Here is a 27,105-nt window from a genome sequence, read left to right as displayed (position 1 = left end):
TTTCCGAGACAATGTTTGGCCGGAATCACGATTCGGCGTATGTCGACTCGCATTAGCCGCGCTTTTGCAAGCTTTTCGTGCTTTCAAACGTTCAAACATGTGATTTGATGTTGCTCCCATGCATTAGGGTGGATGTCAAGGTCACCTGAAGGTCAGGTCAGGTCAGTGACCTTTGATGACCTCGGTTCACTTTTTCGAGTTTTACATGTTTCAAGGCCAGTTTTTGGAGCTGAATTCGAATTTAGCAACCCGATGAACATTTACGAAGCCTAGTTTTAGTGCCTTTGTAACATGTTACGAAGCTGTCAGAGGCGGTTGACACCTACTAGGAATACCCGGCAGGACCCCTACTGGTTGACCTGACCTGACCTGACCCGACCTGGACTAAATGCATGAAGACATCATCTGTGATCAAAACTCACATGATATCATTCGGATCAGCACCCCGAAAAAACCCATAGCAGCCACACTTTACGACGTTCTAACAGGTCCCGATTTTCCCGATTTTCGGGTCATTGACCTGACCTGGAAGGTCACCCGATGACCTAGGACATTAAAATTGGATATCATCGGCTTCCTCTCGTGAGGGGCAGCACGCTCGTTTTTTCCGCGAAGCTCTAGCTCGATCAGGGGCCAAACGCGAGGGGGGTCGTACCAACCCCCCCTTGTGCCGTCGAAGGACGCAAAATGGCCTGTGCCGGCGAGTGTTAACCCGCGAGTTGCTGGGGGGGGGGCGTTAAACGCCCCCACTTTTTTCGCCGGGCCATAGCATAAAAACGGCGCGCCGCAGGCGCGCCAAATTTTGGGTACCTGTAGGGAATTGATTGAAGTTTATTGTGACAAAGTTTCAAAAAAATCGGTCGGAAAATTTTTGAGATATCGAGGTTTTAGTGACGTCATGATTTCTGAGTTTTCGACCAAAAACGGCATATGTTCAAAAAATCATATAAAATCACAGAATAGACATACAGACATGCCGTAAACGCCATTAGACTGCCAATACCATGATCAATCAAATGGCTATCTTCGATTATTGATTATCGTTCCGCATTTTCCATAATCTTGAACTGAATCTTGGCAATTTTTCGTGACTACTTCACGACCATGATACATGAATTTCTTAAATTGAACTTTTTGAGCCAAACACGTACACATATGATAAAATGAATGTCACCATCGTGTTCTACGCCCCAAATTACCTATAAAACATGTGTCACAGGCTGCGAATATCAGTTTTGATTTTCGGGGATATGTGCCTACCCGGTTGACCTGACCTTGACCCTGACCTATGCTTGACTGACCCCTACATGGAGCTGACACTCTTGTAGGCCTTATAAGATGGATTGTGCACCGTTTTGACAGAGTTTATGGCGAGAAGCGCCCATTGCGAAGTCCTGAAGTCCATGCTACTGAAAGCCCGATTTTAGGTGTTTGACCTGACCTTGACCCGACCCGTGACCTCAAAATTCAACTTTAAAGTACTCATCTGAAGCGTCTCGTCGCGCTCTTTCGTTTGCCGCCTCGTGCGTTTCGCTGCGCCTATTGGTTCTCGAGTTATCGGCTGGGGGCGTTTAACGCCCCCCCCCCCCCCCAGCAAACGGTGGGTGGCGAAATACCCCAGCAACTGCCGGGTTAAGGTCCTAGGTCGTCATCACTTGACCTTCCAGGTCAGGTCAATGACCCAAAAGTCGGGAAAATCGAGACCTGTTAGAGCATCGTAAAGGGTGGCTGCTATGTTTTTTTCGGGGTGATGATCACGAATATCATGTTAGTTATGATTATAGATGATGTCTTCATGCATTTAGGCCAGGTCGGGTCAGGTCAGGTCAGGTCAACCAGTAAGGGTTTTGCCGGGTGTTCGTAGTAGGTGGCAACCGCCAACCGCCTCTGACAGCCTCGTAACATGTTACGAAGGCACCAAAACTACTTCGCAAACGGTCAAATGGTTGCTAAATTCGAATTTAGCTCCAAAAACTAGCCTAGAATCTTATAGAACTCGAAAATGTGAACCGAGGTCATCAAAGGTAAATGACCTGACCTGACCTTCCGGTGACCTTGACACCCACCCTAATGCATGGGAGCAACATCATATCCCATGTTTGAACGTTTGAAACCACGAAAAGACTGCAAACGAGCGGCTAATGCGAGGCGACATGCGCCGAATCGCAATCCCGGCCAAACATGGTGCCATGGTGCTAGGCCGCCGGTGCATCTGAAAGAACTGTGGGTGCCCCTGACAAGCCTGAAGTTCCAACGACAGGCCCGTGGTGCCCCTGACAGGCCCATGATGCCCTTGCGAGGCCGTTGGTGTCCCTGCTAGGCCGGTGGTGCCTCTGCTAGGCCGCTGGTGCCCCTGGGCCCTGAGAGGACTGTGGTGCTCCTGACAAGCCTGGAGTGTCCCCGACAGGCACGTGGTGCCACTTACAGGCCCAAGATGTCCCTGCGAGGCCGGTGGTGCCCCTGCCAGGCATGTGGTGTCCCTGCTAGGCCTCTGGTTCCCCTGACAGGCCTGTGGTGTCCCTTGGCCCTGACAAGCTTGAGGTGCCCCCGACAGGCCCGTGGTGTCGCTGACAGGTCCGTGGTGCCCTTGCTAGGCCTGTGGTGCCTCTGGCAGGCCTGTGGTGCCCCTGGCGGGCCTGTGGTGGTATCCCTGACAGGCCCAAGGTGGCGCCCCTGCGAGGCCGGTGGGGCCTCTGGCAGGTCTGTGGTGCCCCTGGCAGACCTATGGTGCTCTTCCTAGGTCGATGGTGCTCCCAACAGGTCTGTGGTGCCCCTGACAGGCCGGTGGTGCCCCAGGCAGGCCTGTGGTGTCCCCGGGCCAAAGGGGGCGGGGGTCATAACCCATATGACCCACCATTGGATCCACCACTGGTCATTACTTGCAGACTGACTCATTTGACATCCATTGCAAAACAAGTCACAGTTGTATGTTTGTCACCGTGTTCCTTTATGCCCATTTTTATAGTGGGCACATCTCGACGACTGGGGGGGCAATTCTGTTGAGTGCGGGGGCATTTGCCCCCCCCCCCAGTTAACATGTTAAAATAGGCCCTGCCGGCCCAAGAGGCAAAGCAAAGACAAACTTTACGTTAGACCGGCTCATGTGGCGTCCGGTGGGTTGCAAAACAAAGGGAAGGCCGAAAAGGTGCCAGACAGGCGAGACCGATAAATTTGGTTACTTACATAGAGATTGCTGTTGAGACTTGCTGCTGTTTTGTGTGCTGTTGTTTGGTGTGTGTGTTGTTGTTGTGGGGTGAACTTTTACCAGGAAAAGTCCTAACTAGAAAAAACCTGGTGCCTAACCAAGAGGGCAAAAACCTGTGCTTTCAGCCAAAGTACACAGTAAAAAAGCCCTTTCTTTAATTACGTTATGTTACGTTACGTTATATCGCTAATGTGTATGTGTGTTTGTGGAGCTATCACCTTCATCCACTCCCGGGGGCCATGGATGCAAGCCACCTAGGCCGCGCCCGGGGTGTCCGGCCAGATAGCTTTAGTGTCTCGAGTGGGCCTCAACCTTTAAGAGGGATCCCTGTCGAGCTTACACACATATATATATATACACTTGGAAAAGGCGACCCGTGTGTAGGCAAAGGAGAACGAAAGCGAATGGAGGCAAAAACGAAGCGGATGGAAACGACGATGGAAGATCAAAGGACATCTATATACTGTGTGCAAGGTTGCGATCATATGCTATTGATGAGATTCGAATCACTGAGGAAGGTAAAGAGAAGTTCAATTAGATCTGGATGATCATCACCCAGGAGAGTTGGAAGGTCCAGGCTGAGGTTGTGTGTGTTTGTGTAGTGAATGATGTGTTGACGGTGTTGGTCGTAGTGTGGGCAGTTGAGAAGGAGGTGGGCAATGTTGAGTCGGGTGTGTGCGGCGCAGTGTGGACAGCTCGGGGGTGGCTCATTTTTTATGATAAAATCATGTGTTATCTTTGTGTGTCCTAGCCTCAATCTGGCTAGAACTATTTCCTTGAGTCGATTATCTTGATTAGAGGATGTGAAGTTACCAATTTGCGGGTGGATTTCAAAGAGATGATCGTAGGGAAGGGCCTGCCAGTCATACTGGCGCAGGTCTCGGAATGTGTGATTGAGGTGCGAAAGGATGTCTTGGTGTGTACAGCGATCTTCTTTACGATTAGAGAGATTAAGGCTTTGTTTGGCAAGCTCGTCGGCTTTTATGTTTCCCGGGATGCCACTATGTCCCGGGATCCATAGAAGTCTGATGTTGTATCCTATCTTGTTTAGGTTAATTATGTTCTTCTTAATCAGGTATACAATGTGGTGGTCGGTTTGATTCTGTGATTTGATTGCCGAAAGTGATGAGGCAGAATCAGTGCAGATCACGCTGTTCTTAACTTTTTTCTTTTTGATGTGATTGATAGCATGAAGTATAGCCGCAAGCTCGGCTGAAAAGATAGAGAAAATATCCGGAAGACGACTTGATCTTCTATAATGGGTAGAGAAGACTCCTGCTCCCGATTTGCCGTTCATGACAGATCCGTCAGTGAAGTAGAATGTTGTTTGTTGATGTGTGTGGCAATATTCGAGAAAGAGTTGATTTACTTCTGTTACTGTTACTCTATCTTTTTTCTCATTGAAGAGGTATTCAATATTATCTATGCGATCAAGGTAAGCTGATGTTATAGGGGGAATTGGCAATATGGTTGGAATGGTTATTTGAAAGTGATCAATTACTTTCTGGAGGCGACGAGAGATCAGTGGATAGCGACGCTGATTTGTGAGTGGCGCATACGATTGGGTGTTTGTGAGAATTTGGTAGGCGATATCATCCGGGCGGGAGGCACATCGTATATAATAGCGCAGCAGTAGAAATTTGCGGCGCCTGTCAAGTGTGGGTATGTTTGTGTCTATGTGTAGGGCTGTTATTCTCGTAGTGCGTAGGGCACCAGTGATGATTCTGAGTGCATGATTCTGTATTGTTTGCAATTTATCAATACGGCTCGAAGCTATATCATCGTATAAGAAACTGTTATAATCCAAGATTGGACGAATTAGGGTTACGTAGAGTCGAGTGAGAGTGCGTCGGTCCGCACCCCACTCTCTGCCTGCGATGCATTTCATAATGTTGATTCTTCTGGTACACCTTTGTACCAGATCCTCAATGTGAGCGTTGAAGTTAAGTGTGTAATCAAGAGTTATTCCTAGAAATTTGTGTTTTTGTACGTATTTGATTGGTTTGTTGTCTAGTGTGAGGTTTCTCCATTTGTCACGTAGCAAACGATGGGAGAATATCACTGCGACAGTTTTGCTAGGTGAGATCGTAAGACCCCACTTCTTGCACCATTTTCCTATGTTATTAAGTGTGTGTTGTATTTGTTCGATTCCAATGTTAGGGTTATGATGAGTATACCAAAGTGCTATATCATCAGCGAAGAGAGAATGCTTGATATAAGATGGTTCATTATCGAATATATCATTTATCATTATTGTAAAGAGTGTAGGCGATATGACGCTGCCCTGTGGTAGGCCATGTTCAAGAATGTAATCTGGCGAGTATGTGTTCCCACACCTAACCTGGAAGGTGCGATTAGAGAGAAAGTTGCTGATGAAATGGGCCATATGACCCCGTATGCCTGTTTTGTGTAGTTTAATGAGTAGAGCTTTCCTATTTACTTTGTCGAATGCATTCTTGAAATCAATGAATACTGCTATTGTGTACTCTTTACGCTGGTACCCTATCTGTATCGAGTTAATAAGATGTGTTATGTTACTGGATACTGACTTCCTAGGTCTGAAACCTGTTTGGTATGGAGAAAGTAGATTATTGGACTCCAGATAAGCCCTAATTCGTCCATTAACCATTCTTTCCATTAGTTTTGATGCACAGCTTGTGAGGGATATTGGGCGATAGTTTGCAGGATCAGAATGTTGTTTGCCATTTTTAAGGATTGGGATAATAATGCTTCTGCGCCAGGATGGAGGATATGAATTGCTTTCCCAGAGTTGATTTATATTAGCCAGGAGAGTTGTAAGTCCAGATTCAGGGAGATTTTTGAAGAATTGGTATGCGACCTGATCTGGACCAACCGATGTGTTTCCACATTTGGCAAGTGATGAGTGAAGCTCATGTTCTCTGAATGGTGCATTGTAGTGTTCGTTGTTGAGTGAGTCAAATGAGAGTGTACTGAGGTGTGTATCAAGTGTTGTGGTGAATTGTGCTGGGTATTGCCGTTCAGAAGAGATATTGGCGTAGTGGATAGCAAATTGAATAGTTACTTCTGAGGGGATGATGTAATGTATGTTGTTAATGTAAAGGTGGGGTACTTTGTAATAGGTCCGATTTTTAGCGAAACATTTGATCAGGGACCATATTTTCGAAAGAGGGGTAAATCTATTAAAAGTGTTAGCAAATTGTTGCCAGCTTGAGCTTTTGGCTTTCAAAATAATTTCACGTGATTCTCGTCGAGCCTTACGAGCTGCCTCCGCGTGTGCATCGCAGATGCATCGTCTAAAGACACGCATTGCTCGCCTTCGAAGTGCTACTGCTCTTTGACAATCAGAGTTCCACCAGGGAGCATTTTTGTCGGGGATGGGGGGTCGAGTAAGAGGAATCGTCTGTTTTGCTACGTTAAGTATCATGTCAAGGAAAGTGTTAATATCTTTAGGGGGATCTCTACATTCTACGTTAATGTGTTTTTGAAAGTTAGCCCAGTCGGCTCTCCGAAAATTCCATCTTGGTAGGAAGTTAAAATTTGTTTGTTCTGAAGGAACATCAATGGAGTAGTGCAAAGGGAAGTGATCACTAAATAGGGTATCGTCTGCAGTGTATTGGGTGAAAAGTGTCGCGGTGTTTGTGTCCGTGATAGCGAAGTCGATGACGCTATGTGAGGCTTCGCCATTAGTGATGCATGTGTGTGTTGGTACTCTGTTTGTGAGTGGTATCAAATCAAGTGCTTCTATTACGTTAAGTATTTGTCTGCCTCTTGTGTCGTTGCGTGCGCACCCCCATGTTAGATTTTGGGCGTTAAAGTCTCCCATTATGATAAAAGGAGGGGAGAGCTGGGAAATCAATTCGGAGAGGTGGTTAGGATTCAATGGGTAGGTAGGAGAGAGGTAGATAGAGAGGACAGTTAGATCACGCTGTGCTATTTTAACTTTGGCTCCTACAACGTTAAGCGTTGTATTGAGTTGAATTTGGTGGTGCAAGATATTATTTGAGATATAAAGCGCCGAGCCGCCCCGGCGAGGTGTTTCGTTTACGTTATCTGTATATAGAGAGTAGTCACGAATGTTAAAGTTATAATTGATCGAATCAGAGTCTAGGAATCTGGTTTCTTGGATGGCGGCAAGTAACGGTTTAATATGCATGATATAGTTCTTGAATTCCCCCCAATGAGATATCAGCGAGCTGGTATTCCATTGGAGGAAGAATTCAGGCCGTGATTGGTTCATTTAAAGTGATGTGTGCGCGCCGCTCGTGACCGTGTGAGGCGACGATCGTAAGAGGAGGACCGCGACCGCGGAGATCGTCCCGCATCTACCGTACTTGGGGTGCTTCCGCGACTTTCGGAAGAGTACCGGCGGATTGACGAGGGGGGTGAAGAGGAGGATCGGCGGCTGGCTCGGGATCCAGCTGTCGGGGACCCGGTGGGGGTCTCCTTGGGAGCGCACTCGGACTGCGCGGGTTCACTTTCCGGGGAGTCCGGCGTGAGGGGCTCAGACAGAGGGGAGTCCGGCGTGAGGGTCGTGTTCGGTGACGACTGGGGCGTCCGTTCCGGTGGAGGGGGCGGCGGGGACGTGTCTGCCTGGGCTGGGCGCGGAGGGCGAGGGCGCGGTGGCGGGATCTTCTCCCGCACTGCCGGGAGCGGGGGCCACTCGGCTGGGTCCAGCATGGCCTGTGCTGGTGCTCGTCTGGCTGGGTCCAGCATGACCTGTGTTGGTGCTCGTTTTGACTGGTGTTCACGCGCAGCTTGCTTGGTGGCCTCGCGGTGCCATCGGTTGGCGTCCTGCACCACGGGGCACCCCCTGTCCCAGGACGGGTGGGGCCCTCCACAGCCGAAGCAGAGAGGGGGGGCTTGACATCCCTCGGTCGGGTGTCCGCCCGAGCAGCGGCCGCACCGCGGGTTGCGGCGCCGGCACGCGCGCCTGCTGTGGCCGTACATGAGGCAGTTAGGGCACGGACGTGGGGCGTAAATCCAAGGGGTGACCTGCACCCGCATGTAACCACAGTAGAGAATTTGTGGGAGGGTTCGGCCTGCGAACCAGAGGCGGACGGTGGGGTTGGGACCCATTTTTTCGAGGTTCCGGGACTTGAGGCGTTGCACTTTAACAACCCCCTGGCCTTTGAGCTCGTCGAGGAGCTCAGCGTTGCTGAGCTCCGTCAGCGCCTCGCTGCGGACGGCTCCCTCCACTGTGTTGAGCCGGTGGGCGAGCTGGGTTTGCACTGGGTTGTCTGCGAAGTTTGTCATGTTCATGAGTGTCACTGTTTGTTTGGAGTTCTCAGTCTCGATGAGTAGGGAGCCAGATTGGAGGGCTTTGACCGACTTGACGGGGCCGATGAACTGGTCCAGGGACCGCTTGATATGGAAAGGGTTGCTACTCCGGAAAGAACCTTTCTTTTTCACAAGTACGAACGCAGGACCTTCGGGGAGTGTTTCGCTGGGGGGCAGTGAGGCCGCCCCCTCATCCAAGATGAAAGGCATGTTGTTTTTCTTTTCAGATGTTAGTCAAGATTAGAATGAATGTGGGGGAGCTAAAATAAGAAAGAAAACTAACTAGACAAATGGACAGCTATATAGTGAGCGGTCGGGCCGGTATACCGGGTGCCGAGGAAGCTCCCAACAACAATGAAGTGCGAAGGGAAGAAAGAGGGAGGGATTGTAGGGGGGAAGGGTAGAGTACCCTCGGAGAGAGGTAAGGGAGATAGAAAAAGTCGAAAAGCACCAACAACACCTACCTACCTATACGGTACCACCCACGCAGGAGTTCCAGCACCACCGGTGCGTCACCTGCCTTGATAAAGACAGGTGCACGCAGCCGGTGGTCTAAAAACGCCCGCTGGTGGTATCGTACCTATCCGGGAGGGATCGCAATTGCCGCAGTGGCACGCCTGTCAACATAAGCACGATGGCATCCATGAAGTCAGGATCCTTATAATGTGCGCGAATACTGCGTCCGCGCCCACTTCGAATTAAATAAATCAATGATGATAGGAATTCCGTAATATGATACCCATGAAAGGCGGCACTTGACGGTTTGTTCGATTCATTGATATCTAATGGCAGCATATGAAATAATTGCATGGATAACAATTATGTACTTCATTGTTCCTGGAGAGCGACTCGCTCGGTTTATGACTTGACGAGTGACGACTGGAAATCGACCAGCTACAAACATTTAATCTCCAATCACCATTTTTAGTTTAAATGCTATTTGCATGTTGGAAAAATAAAGGCGGCTGCAATGACATGCCTGCAGATAATTATCGAGTACACGTTGGAACCTCAGACTTTATGGCTTCCCATGTGATACTTTGAGTGGTAATAGGCGCATTCTGTTCATCAGCGAGACAGCTATGAATGAATACTGCATAAGACACCAACCAATTGATACACAGACTTGGTTGCTAGGACTTAGCTGCTACAAGTTTCAACGATACGGCCAATTGCGATCGTGACGTACACGTACACATAACGTTATAATAGCAAAAAAAACGTATAGATTATGTGTACCTGGAGCTAGAAGTGTCAAGTCAAAATTAATACGCGGAAAAGCAGAACAATAAATAAATCAAAATTATATGGTTATCATTTAAGAAGCGTTACATGCACACTTACTCACTTTGGCAGCCAGAAGAAGTTGTCAGCATCAGTAAATAAAAGTGATCTTGGTGATCTTTGAGTTCGGAAACGACCTGGAAAAAGTAAAAAAGGTAGTTAGTTTCAGCTGATATGCACATTGCTACGGGCGGGCGGGCGGTCGATACGGGCGGTTTTCTTTTTTTGCGACGCTTTTGCGTTTTTTTTTTATTTGCGGTTTGCGGCGGGCGGGCGTTTGTTTATTTTTGCGACGTTTGCGTTGGCGTTTCGGGCGTGCATTTGCGCGTTTTGCAGTGTTTGCGTTTTGCGGCGGGCGGGCGTTTTTCACAATTCAAAGTCCAAACCTTCGGGCCACAGCGCTCCTCGAAAAGCGCTGCCCTCGAGTATGCACATTGCCACTTGTTTACCACTGTCATGAATGTCTGTTGGATCATTAAAATACAAAAAAAAAATAGACATGTTCATTGGTATTTTGGTATTTTGTCGATTTCACTCATTTCCATTTACTTTTAAAACCTTTTTATAGCTATGCAATTGAAACATTAACATAACATAGTGATATATTTGGTGGGAAAATCCTAAAATAAGCATTAGTTTTTGCTTGGTCTTCAAACTGCCTCGCAGACAATAAAACCACAACAACATTTTTGTTCATCCCAAATGAAAATATTTCGAGAAGTAAACTGCAACAAAAAATAATGTCTGTAATCTGGCAGTAGAGCGTAGCGCCAGCAATTTGTCTTCTGTGTGGAATTGAATTGTTCTATGAAATGCGGTAGACACTGAAACCACATTTCTCTTGCTTCCTCTGATTGGCGTGGCTGACGATACGAGACTATCGTGCCGGTTATCCCACTAAAACGTCTGATACCATCTAATCGTTCCCAGTCTACACTAGCCGCCGTGTCTGAGCCGCCAAACGATCGCCTAATCATTGCATAATTGTGACGTCATCGGTCCCCGCGGGCCGAGCTCCCTAATCGGATCTGCGCCCGGCGCTCGGCTCGGCGGGTGTATGCAGGAGCTGAGCCAGCTCCTCCGGGCGGCTGCGGACGCTCAGCCGGCCGCGCCGTGCCCGGCGTGCACTGATAACTGGGCGGCTCGTCCGGTCTACAGCTCTCCTGCCGAGCGGTCGAATGACAAACGACGTGACCGGCCAGTGGGGCAATCACAGCACCCGGCGGGAGCCCGGACATCCGCCCCGCCGCACACTGACTCGGACCTCTCCGCCCGGCCCCCGTCCGCGCAGCCCCCCCCCCCCCCCGTGCAGCCTTCCTCGGAGTCAAACACATCACATCCCGCACTGTTTTGGTGCTGGGCAGCCACACCATCCAGTGACGCACTACTGGATCGAAAGGAGTCACCATTACGTGCCCCGGCGTCGACCGAGGGGCGCTTAGCTGACGTTTACCGCCGCTCGTCGAACTAACTGTCTCACGGTCTAATTAAACGCTCAGTTAACGCCGCTCCTGTATTTATTGTCGGTAGGGGAGGCTGTCGAGAGAGTAAGACGCGAGCACGGGGGAGGAATGATCAGAATGCGTTTAAATAAAATTGCCTCTCATTTGGTTCGAGTAAATTTCCTCTCGCCAAATTAACCCGCGCCCTGGTGTGGGTCTGAGCCACCTTCGCCCTGGTGGGGGGGGGCCAAAATGACCCCCCCCGTCTAACTCGAAAACGAAGAGGGCTAGGAAGACGCGGAAAAAAGCAAACGAAAGCCCATAACAAGTACGTTCGAAAGTATTTCGGTCATTTTTTCGCTAAGGTCAATATTGAGGTCGCTAGAGGTCATCATAGGTCAAATTTCAGTGTTTTCGGTGTTGCCGGACATATTCCGCTGTAGCTCGGAAACTAGAAGAGCTAGAGAGCCGCGGAAAAAAGCAATCGATAGCTCTTTTCAAGCTCTTTCGCCAAGGTTCGTCAGATTTGACCTCAGCTCAACGGTTTGGCCTACAGAGGTCATGCAAGGTCAACTTGGCAAATTTCGTTGAAAATGTTTTTAACTATAGCATGCATTCACGAGAAAATAGAGAAACGATTCATGCACCATCGTGCTTGGCTCGTCGAGACGCGTCGAATGATATATAGTTTGACCTCGAAAGGTCATTTTGAAAATTTGACCTCAGGTCAAGGTCATGACCTTACCGAAATAGGTCATGCTGCATATCATTCGATCCGCATTGACGAGACAAACACGATAAACGTCGAACGGAGTCTCTATCTCTATTCAATAACAAGTAAGTGCAGAAAAACCGCTGGTGACCTCTGGTGACCAGGGAGATGACCTAGCGTGACCTCAGCGAGGTCACAAGCAAATGGTTTCACATGGGCTGTGATTTGCTGACCCAAGACACTTCAATAACGAAATATAGGAACAATCACGCCCGATTTAGCTGAAAAACAACTACTTTTCGATTCTCCCATTGACTTATAATGGGGAGCAGCGATGACCTGACCTGACCTTAGGTCACATTTATAAAAAATCCGAGATAGCCATTTTGTAGAGCTGGGTGACATCTTCAAGTACTGTAAATTTTACATCGATCGGATAAAAGCTGTGCCTTTGAGAGAGCTTTGAACTTTTTTAGAGGTGGTGTCAGTTTTGGTGACCTTGTGACCTGACCTGACCTGACCCGAACCCCCAAAAAAAGGACATGATGTAAAAATGTTGAATAAACAGCTATACAAAGTTTCAGGGCGCTAACTCAAGTGGTTTCTGAGTTATCGCTGAAAAACCACAGGGGGGGCCAAAATGGCCCCCCCCACCAGGGCGAAGGTTAAATGCCTCGATGAAGGCCGAAAAACAATGAAATTGTACATAGATGATGGCCAGAAATTGGCTTGCAATGCAATCAAAGCGTTTAGGGCTTGTCAATGAAATAAAAACGAAACAGTCGCGGATGTGGCTATATGTAGTAATCCTGACATGTTAAAATGTTTTGGGTCTCGCTAGACTTAAATTATTTTCTTTTAAGCAAAATAGTAATGCAATATGGTATAAAGTAGTGAACTAAATGCAAATTTCTAGGGTATTGAGTTTTAACTAATGCTAGTTATTAGCTTTTTCCCCTGCCATTGTTTTGCTTCTGGTAATAGATATTGAACAAGCATGACTTCACTGGATCAGCCCGCAGTGCGCGCATCCGTTCAAGATCCAACAACACACAAGTTAAAGGAAATAGTTCACTTTTTAACATGGGTTTTGAACTGGAATAGCAGTTCCGTAGCTTGGGCTGAGACGAGCATAAATCAGGAGCTTTTACAGCCCAACGATCACCCTAGGCAAAGATATTCTATTTCTCGTCCCGAAAAAGGTGTATTGCGTTGAGGATGTGTGCCTTGCATATATTCGCATCCAGTATGAAAAGAGCATGGGTCCCGAAAATTCTTCAGAAACTAGTGAAATTATCTACGAGAACTCAAGAGAAATTCTCGTACTGATCAATAAGGACATTCAGCAGCAGCAGATCGCCCAAATGCCGGTGGCCGCGATAATTTCTCTAGTTTCTGAAGAATTTTCGGAACCCATGCTCTTTTCATACTGGATCGCCTGTGCCTTACAGAAACTGAAAAGTTCTTCTTATATCAAAATATAGAAAATAATCTTTTGTTATAAATAGGTTTTATTTTCTTTGCTGATCATTTTGAACATAAAAAATCATAAATCCATTGCAAAAAAAATAATTTCGTGAAAGTGAACTATTTCCTTTAAGAAAAAAACACAACAAAGGCACTCGAACTTCGCAAAGTACATAACTTTCAACTTCTCTCTATAAAATTATACAATTTTCTTCAACGCTGTACCTATACCAATATGACGTGTAAACAACAGTGAGATCGAAGTGCATTGATGCACTCCTCAATCGTTAAGCTGCGAGATGCCTGCTATCTAGCGACGCAAGAAAACTGCCGACTTCAATCGACACACTGAAGATAAACAAGTCCTAGACTGCGAATCAACGCAACTAAATTTGCTTATCATCCAGTCATTACCCGTAATGAATGACGGGCACTTTCCAAGGGCATATTCTTTGTTTGTGAATGTCTGATCCTGCTATCTTCATTCTTCAGCCACCCGTGACGGAAGAGTAGTTTAACCAAGGCATTAGCACGTTCGAGTATGTACATACGCTGGACTGGAATGGTGTAATAGTTTTGTTGACATCACCGGATTGTGTATACTGTCAGCCCACGAGGATTCGCGCCGGTACGATTTATCAAATCCTGAGCAGTCATTCGTGCTTCAACTGGATGTTCAAACAGTAATCAGCCTGATAACATATATAGCCAATTGCTACATATGATGTGCCCCTTCATAAAATTCTTGACATTAAAAACTTAAGCGTTCTTTCGAAGTTTTCTTTCAATTGATTTTTTATGGCTGTAGTCCGTTAACGATATCAATGAAAAAAACTGTGAAATTTTCCAAATTTCGTCACACTATGCCTCATTTAGATTAAAAAAAAAAAAAATATAAAAATAAAATGATAATGATAATAAGGAAAGGCCCATTTTCATATAGGATCAGCCTTAGCCGTTCACCAAAGCATATCGTGTAAAGCACTCAATCTCATTTCGTTCGCTAATCGCTTGGTGTTCTTAATTTTCCTAATTAACTAGCCAACTTGCTCAGCCGAAAACTATTGGTGCAGGCTAGATGACAATTGTCTTCATAGGTTCTGAAATGTATCTGCAATAATGTCGACAAGGAACCGTGATAAATGAAATCGTACACCCACATCACACGACATATCACGAAAGCTGACTCTATTTCATCTGAAGTGCAGCTTTGTTAAAACAAAGGCTTCAGTTAGAAGTCAGTGGGCCACCTGGCCAAGGATCCAGCTCTCCCATGGAAATTTCTGCAAACGAACATGACTGACACATAGTTGACATTTCACAAACTTGAAGAAACTGCATATATCAGTTATATAAGCAGTTGCTAGAAAAACAACAGCTGCACCAGAACCTGACAATGTGCAAACGAGACAAAAACAAAAAGTGCACTGACGGGCCAATTGTACCTCATTCCCGCAATCACAGGATTCGATCGGGCCTATTATCTTGCAAAAGTATAGTGAAGTATACTTTCAATGATTGGACCTTCGGCACATACACCACCGTGTATGTTTGCGGCTTCCAGAGTAGAAACAAGCTTTTCAGACGAGCTGAAAGTCCAGTCAGTCCAAACAAAAGTTAACCTTCCTCCACCACAGAGAAGAAGAGGGAGAGGAAGAAGAGGAAAAGAAGGACTAGGAAGAGGAATAAGAAAAGTCCTCAGTGGCCACATTCCTCGTGTCTCTCGGGCGTGTGGGTCGGAGCTGCGCCGCCGGCTGGCCGGCGCAGCGTCAGCGGAGGGGAACGTGGCGTCACTGGTGAACGGAGGCAATTAGAGCGGCGACGCCGGCGGCGGCAGCGCGTCTGGAACGCCGCGGCGCCCGCAGAGGCACGGCTCGAGAGGACGCGCTTACCTGTAAACAGCCAGCGCCAGGGATACAGTCACGGCGGGTATCGTCACAGCGTCCATCGCTGCTTCCGTACATCCTCCACAGTTGGTAGTTTCCATCGCCACAATCACAGTCGCACCCGGTGTCACCACAGCCTCCATCGTTGAGCCAGTGTTACCACAGACTCCACCGTCTCCATTGTCAAATCGCAGCATCCTCCATCGTCAAATCGCTGCCATCTCCATCGTCACAGTCCCCATCGTCACCCGCGCCTCCGAGTCTCCAGTCATCAGCGCAGTCACAGCCACCGCCGCCGCCGTCTCACTTTGTCAAATAGCGGCGCCGAACAGCAATGCCGGCCGGCGAGACTGGTTTGATGGCAGCATAATGTGCGGCGAGTTTGATAGTTATTGGCCCGGAAACGTTTCGGAAGATGTGCTGAATATTCATTGTCGGTTCATTGGGTCAGTCGGTGGCCTCGACGCGGCCAAACTGGAAAGTGGGCGGCAATAAAGACGACTCGTCGCAGGGCCTGCGCGGTTCCATGAAAGCTCGAGTGGATGGATATTGCCATCCCAAATTCTGGCGGGTATGAATCACTCGTGCGGCGGCGCAGAGCGTCGAAAATTGCCCGAGAAACAGGGAAATAGCATCATAAAACCAGCTACACTAAATAAATAGCAGTCGACCGGCAATTAATCGAGCGGTGAGGCAACTACACAAACTACGACAGCCTCAGAAACCGGTCTCTAAGTGGGTCCTCAATAAATTGTAAACAAAGAAAAGTTTCTAAATGGACACTTGATATCCAAATAAATAGGTGATCGTTAATAAAACTAATTTTATTACCCACCAAAAATGCATTATCTGAGTCCACATTTCGGATAAAAACACTCGCATGAAGCAATGAAATATAATCCAAAAGATGTCCTAAAATATAAGAATAACGAACTTCAGTGAATGTTGGTAAATAGTAATAAACGGTCTGCAATGCCAATACGTTGGCTACAACTTCAGTTACTTCTCAGGGGGCCAAAGAGTCTTTCGGACATTGGGTTCTGATACAAGGGTTTCCAAGGATTTCTCCTAAGACCGCACGGCCCCATCCCCCAATAAATCCTTCCTAAAGCCTCCCCTCCCTTCGCCTGTTGAACGGAGCGTCTCCCGCGGCGGCGGCGACAGGCTGCACTATCACCGGTCCGATCAGCGGTGACCCAGGCCGTCATCGGCGACCCCCGGCCGGCCAGCGGCGACCCCCGCCGGGTCAGCCATTCAGCCGGCGGGCGGGCCGGCGGAAGTGCTCACAGGGGACGGCTCCGACACATGGGTGACAGACAGCCCAGCCGGGGACGCCGGGGACGCTGGGCTCAGCGGGACGCCCGGAGTAAAGAAGTGAAAGCCGAGGGAGACGCCAAAAGGGCGTCTCAGAGGGCAGGTTTCGACTTGTGTTCCAGTCAGGACGACGAGAACGCTATATCAAAGATGCTGGTATCGGATTTTCGGTAGAAAGTGCTAATGCAAGATGTGTGCAACTTCTTATGTGCTACTCGTAAATCGGGGCATGCACCTTGCACAGCAGCTAGAACATGTAGGTGCGTACGGAGTTGCAGAGATGCATCTATCACAAATCGTTCGAAAGCAATAAGGCAAAAAAGGGCTTCCAAACGTTTGTCACTGACCCATCCTCGGTCTGAAGCTCTCGGCACCTAGCACCTGCAGCAAGTCGCCAGCAACTGGTCATCATCCTTGGCGCTGGCCGAACACACTGTGCCTAATAACTCACGTGCATACATGCACTGCAGTGCGTTTGCAGTGTGTTTTGCGCCTAGAAAAGTTTGGATTTAACTACATTCTCAGGCACCAAACTGCTATTCGTTCGTCCCCATCTGCGGGCCAGCTCCGCGCCCCGCTCATTAGGCCGGCTGTGACCCAGCGGTGGAGCGTCCCTCTACGACCGCCGGGACGCCGACCCCACCCCCAGATGGTGCCCCGCTCGGGTCACCCCTCGGCTAAGCCCCCCCCCCCGACACCCCTGATGAGACGACCGCTGGCCTCGACCAGCGACCGGGCAGGGCCGGAATTAGTGGGCCCACTGGCGTAATTAGCGCCGATAAGGAATTCGCTTTCTTGGCCTTCTCAGATTCAAAATCATCCCCGTAATCTTCTGCTAGCGATTAGAGAGAAAATGGTGAGGGCACTTTGAATACTAACGGACTAGCATGGTGCTTGTTTATGAGAACGAGCGGAGACACAAATTTCGTCTTATTAATTAAGCAATGAGCATGCCACAGCTCAAAGCAGTGAACGTTGAAACGACTATGTAAGACGTAGAAAATTTAAAAATCTCTTCAGCTTAGGCTAAGTTTCTCATTAAAATTACTTCCGTGCACTGAAAACAATTTAACCCAAGGCTGGCGAGTAAACCGGTGTTTTACGGGTACCCCTACCCGCAACCATTTTTAACCACCCTCCCAGGAGTAGTGCTAGGTCCCATTGCGGTGTAGTCGTACTTGCTCTGAGCGAATATAACCGCTGTCAGCGAACAAGTCCGCTGAGAGCAGGGACGACTACACTGCAATGGGACCTTACTGTACTCTTGGGAGGGTGGTTAAAAATGGTTGCGGATAGGGGTACCCGCAAAACACCGGTTTACTCTCGGGCCTTGGGTTAAATTGTTTTCAGTGTATAAGAACACAAGCGTCACTTTCTGAAAATCATTGGATAAGGCTTCAATGGTTAATTGATTTAAAGACACCAAAGCTATTCTTAGTTCTTACCTTGCGACACCACACTGCTAATCTTAAAATTATGAAATTATTAGTATGCTCACAGCTCAGGCTTCATAAACAATACTCATATACATAAAGTCGACTACAAACATAATCGTTATTCGCTGAATATTCAAAATATTATGCATAAAAGAAAAAAGTAAAATAATGCAACAAATGCTCCACATTAGAAAACTAAAAATTATGCAAAAAAGCGAAAAGAAAACTCACAAAAGAAATATGTACTGAGGAAACCTGACACCAATAATGCCTGCCGACCCTTTCAACAGCGACACGGGGCATTTTGGGAGCAGAACACACGGATCCAGTCGTGCTTATTACGGAGCGAGCGAAGCGAGCGGAGTCTTTCCTTAGATTAACGGAAATTTCTGAGTATGAGCGGCCGGCCGGCCGGCCGGCCGGCCGTGGGGACGCTCTTCAAAAGCTAATATCTTAGGAACGGGACATCCGATTGACAAGCGGTCTTCTTTACTGAATGTCACTTGGACGTAAAAGTTCTGTGGTATGATGGCCACCATGCGTTCTTGCCAACCACCGCACGTGGCGCGTGGTAAAGTTGGACATTTTTTAAGAACCCCCAAAATTGCAACCTCAATAACGGCACAACGGTTGGGCCGATTGAATTGAAACTCGGTACACAGTTAGGTCTCCATCAGATAATTCATCTGCATGTGTTAAGGTTGGGGTGCTGCTGCACGTGCGCACGTGCAGGGGTCGTTTCCAGATCTCGAGAACGGCTGGACCGATGGCGCTCAAATTCGGTACACGGTTAGGGACCAGTTAGTAGGGTGCCGTGCACAAGTCAGTTGGGACCCATTTTGCACGTGCGCACGTGCAGGGTGCCGCTTCCAGATCTCGAGAACGGCTGGGCCGATTGTGCTCAAATTTGGCACATCGCTAGAGACCGGTTAGTAGGGTGCCGTGCACAAGTCAGTTGGAGGTACCCCCTCGAAATTTCGCACGTGCAAAGCCCACCCTCTCGCTCGCTCCGTTAGTCGCCCCATAAGGCGTTATACTGGTTGATAGTGGAAGTGGAGTGCAGCTGAAAATAGATTATGCTTACTCAGCGCATGGGAGCAATTAGATTCAACATACCCCAAACATCAATCTAAGCGCCAATGCAGTTAATGGGCGCTGCAAGCTGCTAACTTTCCAGCCTCATTCAGCAACAGCTTACGAAATTAACAGTCGACATATGCAGTGGCAGTGAACGCAAACGCACACATTCCGGAGTAAATATTTGGCCTCGGAAACACACATTTACTACGAGGCACGAAAACATTGCACTCAAGGGCAGGGAATATTCTGCTGGTTGCAAATGGATTACCCTATGTGCCGGACAGGAATAATATTTCAAGTGGATTTATGTTGGTCGGAGCAGCCCCAGCGTTTGTATGTTTTGCAAAGTGATCCAGCTCTAGCGGGAGTGAAAAAGATGATCTCGGTAAATCGAACGAAACGTAAATGTGAGAACATGATAGTTGAACAAAAAGTTGTTGAAAACATTTGTGAATTTATCAATAATAAAGCAGGATATTCCGCACAATAAAATACCGATTCACAGTATAGTAAATACTCTACATGAGAAATGCGTCAAATGTAGCCAACAAAGGGAACCACAGCACAGTCTCAGACGAGCGCGAGCGTTGCAACATGTCTGCGCGTTGTATGATGTTACCGCATGACCTGCTCTGCAAGAATTGGGCTGCTTTTGACATCCAGGTAATAATGAACTTTGTTAGACGCGTTAGACGCTGCGTGTGCATTGAATTCACCGCCGTGTTTTTAGTGAAGTTCATTGTGCTTGTTTTGTTTTCAAAAGTGATATTTTAACCCTAGAACGCCTGGGGGGGGGGGGGGGTTGTATCAACCCCTCCCCTGAGGTTTTTTCGAAGTACACGCTAAACGGCTTGTCGTAGCGGGCTGAAATTTTCAATGCCCTCTGGGGCAACCTTTGCGCATCTTTTGCCGAAAAAAAATTGATCGGGTCATGTCAGGTCACGGAGTTATGACGTCATAAGAGGTACAGCCTCCGGCCGGATTTTCACAAACTGAGTGCCAACGCCCGAGGTTTCCTGCCGGTGGTACGGACATCGGTTGATGGATCGTGATGAAACTTCCCATGCATGTTGGGGCAAGTATTGGCTATCATATGGTATAAGAAATTTGACCGGGTCAGGTCAGGTCACGGAGCTATGACGTCACAAGAGGAACAGCGTCCGGTACTATTTTTGAAAAGCGCCCGAACCACTATTTTGCTAATTCTTGTCACCTCAATGGGAATATGCAGCAATATTAGCTTCTATAGGGAGCAAATGGACCTCCCAAATCCAATAATACAATCAGATTTCAAAAATTTAAATTTTGATTTTTCGAATTTCTGCCGCCGACTGTGACCTTGCCGACTTCCGGCGCTCCCAACGCGCCATTTTTAGAGCTAGGGAAACGAAATACATACCAAACGATAGAGAATTGATCAAGGAACACGATAGTGAAGGTTTCAAGTCGATATCTCCCACCGTTTTGCCGCAATCGCCGCCGAAAGTTGAAAAAAGTCTATTTTCCCGAAAATTTGACCTTTGACCGGTCAAAAGTAGGTCAAATGTTGACCTAGGACCAAAAAATATACCACCAATCGCGAGATCTCGTTGAGAGCAATCCGTTGGTTTTTTCCGCTAAGCTCTACGACCTTCCGTTTCGAAACGCCAGGGGGGGGGGGGTCGTAACAACCCCCCCCCCTGGTCGTTCGTGTTATGAGAAATGGCCTGGTCGTGCGAGGGTTAAAGCTATTTATCCCTGCAGTATTTGGGCAATGCAGGCTCGAAGATATCTTTTCCGTCGGGGCAGACCTCTTTGGCAACCACCCTTTTCTGTTTGCACTGGCAAAGAGAGGCGAGGATCCGAGACAGTTAGCGGTAACATGAAGGACCAAGTCGTATGCGTGGCCATTTCCAGACAGAATGGAAGGCAGACGAAAAAATCCGATGCAATAGGTTTCTCACGGTCAGCCATTCAAACTGAAAAACTGAAGTTGGCAAGCAGGAGAGAACGCAGGCGTTAACGATGCATCATCAATTCAGCGGCGATGCCGCACTCAAAGGACGGTGACTCGCCGCGACAGAGACGTTTGTGGCGCGGTGGAGTCTGTGCTGGCGGAGCTTAGAGTCGGGCTTTAGAGCTTAAGATAAAGGCAGAGTGGTGGAGAAAGTAGCGTTGATGAAGAGGCCAACGTGCATTGAAGTATCTTGCTGCAAGCTTCAAAAGCTGTGGAATATTTCTGCATAGAGCACCTGTCCGTGCTTCTATCCTCAGGATACTGAAATCCTTCTCCTCCACGCCACACCCCCTTCCGGGCTGGGCAGGCAACTTTATCTCATGCGGGCTGCTCCCTTGGAACGGCACCGCTGCTCCCGAGGGAGCGCACCCCGTAGCCGGGTGCAGTGAGTGCCTTGGGGCTGGGTGGCCTGTCCTCTGGACGGGCTCAGCCCCGGCGACTCACTAGGGTGCCTGCCCAGACCAATGTCTCCCCCTAATTCCTATCATCCTTCCGGCTCTGCAAGGTCTTGTCAGACCGAAAGGGCCTAACCCAACAAAACAAATTTGCATAGTTGCTAACCAGCAAAATTGACAAATATTTAGGAAAATGGAGCCTTCTGACGGTTTTTGAGCAGACGCTTCTTAATGATGAATCTGACAAGGATACTAGAATATTTTGTTTAAACTGACAGCGCTATTTAATATAAAACATAACGACTTTCATTCCAAGCAATCAGATGCGCCGTTATTACTTCCAAACCTAAACTAAACAAATCCAGCCGGCTGTCAAACTCGGATCAGAAACCACAAGCGCTGCAGTCTTTCCTATCCATGATCCCCCCCCCCCCCCCCCACAGCGAGACGGATCATGATGGGCACCCGTGCCAGGGTGATGCGGGGCGGTATCGCCCCTCCCCCTTCCACCGGAACCGGCGGGACGCGCGAGCACGCGACCACGAGCCAACACTTCCGGCGGCGCGGGGCACCGGATATTTCATGTGATTGTAATGGGTTTACGGTGTCGGCGGGGCGGGGCAGCTTCCTCAGAGCACCCAGTCCGCAGGGAGGGGAGAGAGGGGAGAGAGGACCGACTTTTGCAGGAAAATAGAATTGTTAATTAGTTGCTGGAGTGCACGCAAATTTCATGCTAATAAGAAACTGCTGTAAAGCTGGGCGAAAAAAAAGTTTCCATTCATGATTTTGAGCTGTTGGAAACTGCAAGCAGAATGTGTTTTACATAAGCATTTAATTGTCAGGCCTACTGACTGCGGTCGCGACATTCCTGAGTGATAAAGGTCATTGACATGTCGCCCAGCGCGGCGGAGACCCTCCAGTCGGCGACAGACATTGCATAACGGTGATGAATGGCCCCGTCGGCCCAGACGCGATTACGAAACACTCCTGATACCGTGCCAGAATCCGAGTCAACGAGCAGCCGGGCGACCCCGCCCCGCCCCGCCGCCAGTCCCCGGTCCCCCACCGCTGCCTGCCCGCCGCGCCGCCCAAGCTCCAGCGCTCGCGGTGCTGTTTAGGTCTCCCCGCGGCCCCCACAACACTTGTCACCGTGACGCCCGTCGCGGCTAGCCTTGAGCGCACCTATTCATCGGTCGGGGATCCATCATCCACCGACGAACCGCTCGATGCGTCGCGGTATGCTAATATACCGTCGACACACGGCCGGCTCCAAAAATAAAACACCGCGGCAGCGATCAGCAGGGGCGGCGGGTGCGAAGCGGTGCCACCGAACGCAAACAGGACACCAGCTACCCGCCGGAGCGCAGTAACTGTCCTCTAAATTGTACTCACCTCGTAAATGGCCGTATTATCGCCGAGTAAATCAGGGCGCTATGGAGAGCGCGGCGTTCATGAATCAAATCTCAAGCAGGCGTGAAATGATCAACGGAGAATCCTCTGCCGAACGCCTTCCGCCAACACGCGCACACTGATTGATGTCCGACAATCAACAACGTGAGAGCACAGCAAAAACAACACACTCGGCACCGGGCGCCTGGAACAGAGGCTACGCGAGCGCAGCCCGCTGATTGGCTGATGTGGCGCCCCCGGCGACACGACCGGTCAGCTGACCGCCGCCGCCTAGCAACAGACCTGAGCCAGCCGCCCGGGCCGCGCGCTGCAAATAGGGTACGGTTTTTCTCGAACACGATAAGACTGTTGTGCGTTGGGGTCAAGTACGGTCGCGCTTACTTGACCCGTAAAAAGTACGCGCGCCCCGCTTGACGTTTGCGCTCGGAGACCTCAAACGTTCACAGTCCGGCGTGAAGTTGTTTTTCCCGTCCGCGATTGCGCTGACAGCTTGCCTTAGTGACGTCACACATAGATCTAGTCTGATGGTATCGGAGCTCCCAAATTCCTGAGTGTGGACGACTACGCGCCAGGGACGCCAGGACACACCACTCGGGACAGGAACGGACACCGTGGTCACGTCCGAAGCGATAAGTTGATTAGTTTCTGTGCCACGAAAGCTTTTCCACGTCGGTCGTTTACAATGGAGTCAGTCTAGGACCGTTGGCGGTTCCAAGAATAGAATAATTTTACCTGCGCTGGACTCGAAGAGACAAGAGAGGCATATGCTAACATGCATTTCGTTTGGGCTCAGTTCACCGTAGAAATCAAAACTGAAATTAGAAATAAAATAAAAAGGACGGTGGTGAAAGTTAACTGGTCAAATTCAATGGCTATTTAGGAATTGCACGATGCATATTGTAATGAATGCTTCATGTTGTACCTAAATCTTATATCAGTAAGGAGAAACAGCTTTAACTTAAACCAAACCTTACTTGTCTAGATATGATTTATAACAAAAGAAAGCAAATCAGTACCGAAGAAGTCAGATTATTTATTGGTTGGCATTTAATTTGGCCGACTTCCTCACAATTACGGACGTATGACGACCTCTAAAAAAACTTTCAATTTAATTTTCATCATTTTGGTGCATCTGGATTAGATTACACTTTTGAATTCAGGATTAGTGCATCTGATTGCACCAATCAGTCAAGCCATGTCAGACAAAATCCCGAAACTGAATTTCCTCGGATGTAGTTAGGCACCTCATATGCAGGCTAACTTTTTTTTGCTTATTTCTGCTCATAAATTGCTAATGATGATAAATTGCTATGAACCTGAAAGTCAGTAGGCTTTTTGTTGTTCGTCACTCTTACGAAGTCAAACGAGATGTTCGCTCACATCTATCGGTCATCGCTTTGTCTTCGGTCAGCCCCGAATAGAGATGCCCCAAATTTGCAATTTCATTACCCGCCCCGCCCCGCAGCTACCCCTTGCCCAACCACAACTACCCGCAAGCTGATTTTGTCTGAGCCGAACCCGCAAAAAACCCGCAATCTTAAAAACATACTTTTGCAAGAAAAAAATACAGCTGAGTCAATGCTAGAGCTATATAAACCTTACTTGCTTCATTGCTGTGCAGAAAAAGACAGCCAAACAAATAGTAAGGACTTGAAATTGCTATGCTAAGTCCTCAGGAAGTGCACACTGGATAGTGGAAAATGAATAATGCATCAATACATTTGAAATTCCTTTCTGAAGAGTTCAGTAAAATCTTTCTCTCACCTTACCCTTCAGCATTGGCTGAGGATCAAAATTTCACTCTGGCTCCCTCTCAATGTTAGGCCTCTGGAATGATATTGTTATCAAAATGAATGTTGATATAAAAAGATATGCGATTTCCAGTTAAAAATAAATAGTGACACAGTGAATAATGAGTATCCAGTCGATCTACACATAAAACAAATCATGCAAAATCCCAGCAAAAACCAACTATAATAACATATATGGCCTTGCAACTAACCACCAATGAACCACGCATTTCTGGAAACATGCGTCAGAAGCGTCACCAACAGCTGATGAAGGAATGTTACAGCGACTAAATTATTGCGGCCGTAGTTAGTCGAACTTGTTGCGAAAACACTGTTGTATAATGCATATTCATGTGCCATTCTGATTAAATTATTTTACACAACAGCTAAAGTTTTACAATTTAGAGGTTAATCACCGGTTTAGAAATAAAGAGACAGTAAATACTAAATTAAATGTAATGATTTTATAGATGGTCTTGGTAATGCTCTCCGGCTGGTCATCTGTCGGCATACAAATGATAAGGACGTAAAAAGACAAAAGAAATAAATGCGACCAGCTACGTGGTTTTGTAACATGTATAACTGCTATTTTGAGGCATTCAAAAACCAAGACAGAAAAACTGATTGAAAATTATTGCGTCATCAATGACAGCTTTCCTTCACCTCAGAGACCAAAATTGACGCAGTCAAATGCCCATCCTTGTCAGAATGTCGGAAGTGCGCCAGTATTGTATTGCGTTATGTTTGGGCCGGCCAGTCTATGGGCCTGTTCCAGCGCCTCCAGAAACCTCCAGAAAGCTCCAGAAAGCTCTAGAATCCTCCAGAGAGCGTTCCAGCGCCTCCAGAAAGCTCCAGAAAGCTCTCGCCAAAGCTCCAGAAACCTCCAGTAGCCTCCAGAGAGTTGAGAGGTCCAAATTTCTCTGGAGGCTCTGGTCTACAATTATGGTGCACATGTGACAATCACGAATGTAAACAAAGGACATTTGACTGATTATTTTACAACTTGAATGTAAAGAAAATTACATTGCTATAATTTTATTTATCTTTTTAACTAAAATTGAAAACAAATTTTGCGTTTCAAGAGAGAACAATCGTCATTCTTTTGGTATCTATGACGCCAATCTCCAGAAATCTCCAGATTGCGTTCCAGCGCCTCCAGTAAAACCTCTGGTAGAGCCTCCAGTCAAGAATTTCTTCTGGAGGCGCTGGAACAGGCCCTATATTTTGATTTTTTGTAAGGGTGATTGGTGTGTTATTTTCGTAATATAGGGTGGAACAGAACATAGAGTAGGATAGGTAATCAATGAATTTGCATCAAATTTTGTTTAGCTGATAGCTCTTTTTTATGCCGACCAGACGCAAATAAAGTAACATGTGGCATTTGCTCTGATTTTCAACATCTCATTTAAGTCTGGGTTCTTCCATAATGTATATCTAGTGCACACTGCACAGTGCACATAGACTTCAGTTCAGCTTCCTATAAGTTTGCTTTCAGGGTCTTTTATGTTTTATGGAATGCTTTCATCAGCATTTATTTATGCTTAGTAGTTTATTGCTTGTACCCTGGTTTGGTCATTGCCAGACTGTGGATGCTATTGCTGGTTGTTTTCAGTTTTGCATTTGAAATGTGCTTCCTTGATATATTTTTATATTTGGTTCTGTTTTAAAAGTTGTTTTGATGAATGTTGTATTGTTAACCTGAGCAAATGCACTTGGCATTGTGTTTTGCATCTAAAAAAAAAATAAAAAAAATTATAGGTTCTTAAGTCTGACCGCCAAATACCCGCCACACGACAAGTTTTGCTTCTCAAACCCGCCAAAAACCCTGCGGGTTTTGAAAACCCGCAGAAAGCGGGTTCGCGGGTTCAAAAAGGGCATCTCTAGCCCCGAACCCTGGGAGAGAGAGCGCATCGGGCATTTCAGTGCGACTCTTGAGATAGGTCTATACCTACAGTCCAAATAAACATCACTGTCCGGTCAGAGGGTGGCAGGTATCCGAGAAACACCCCAGACCACCGGGGGGGGGGGGGGCGGTGAGGGGGGGGGGCGTTTAGGGGGTGGCTTTGTCGGCGCCATCGGGTGGGTCGTTTGAAAGTGACCGCCGGATTTGGGAACCGCCCGATGAGAACCAGTATACACTCACATATACAATATGCGGACATTCAGCTGGCCATTCACTAACAGAACTGGACGGGGGTGGACTAAGTAAACAGCGATGGTGAGAACCAGCCGACTGGTGGGGGGGGGAGGGGGGGGGGGGCGTCACATGAGCGGAAGTGCTGACACAGATGTCAGAGGATGCCATGGTAACGCTAGGACCTATCGCGCGTCGTCATGCTGAATCTGTTGGAGAACATGGTGGTTTAAGCAGCCGATCTATGAAATTCCTGGAGGAGTTTGACGTTCAATAAACACGAGGAAAAACTGCC

General features: G+C 47.8%; 1 protein-coding gene across 2 annotated transcripts in view; it reads right to left on the bottom strand.

Moving 5' to 3' along the window:
- The window catches only part of LOC122393824 (myc proto-oncogene protein-like), a 29,152-nt gene extending 6,071 nt beyond the window's left edge, over positions 1-23,081 (bottom strand). Inside the window, exons 1-2 of one of the 2 annotated variants that reach the window (XR_006258760.1) lie at positions 22,869-23,025; positions 9,813-9,885 (exon numbers count right to left, since the gene is read on the bottom strand). Coding sequence is in view for 1 of the 2 variants with exons in the window: in XM_043390225.1 (XP_043246160.1) it covers positions 9,813-9,840 (28 nt within the window). In the remaining variant the exon portion in view is untranslated. Of the gene's footprint in view, positions 1-9,812; positions 9,886-22,868 lie in introns of both variants that reach the window. The other variant, XM_043390225.1, reaches the window with a different exon arrangement.
- Positions 23,082-27,105: the final 4,024 nt, after the last annotated feature.

Source organism: Amphibalanus amphitrite, unplaced genomic scaffold (assembly GCF_019059575.1).
Source record: "Amphibalanus amphitrite isolate SeventyFive unplaced genomic scaffold, NRLGWU_Aamphi_draft 000555F_arrow, whole genome shotgun sequence".
Lineage (NCBI taxonomy): Eukaryota > Metazoa > Arthropoda > Thecostraca > Balanomorpha > Balanidae > Amphibalanus > Amphibalanus amphitrite.
This window is presented reverse-complemented; position numbering and strand designations above follow the sequence as displayed.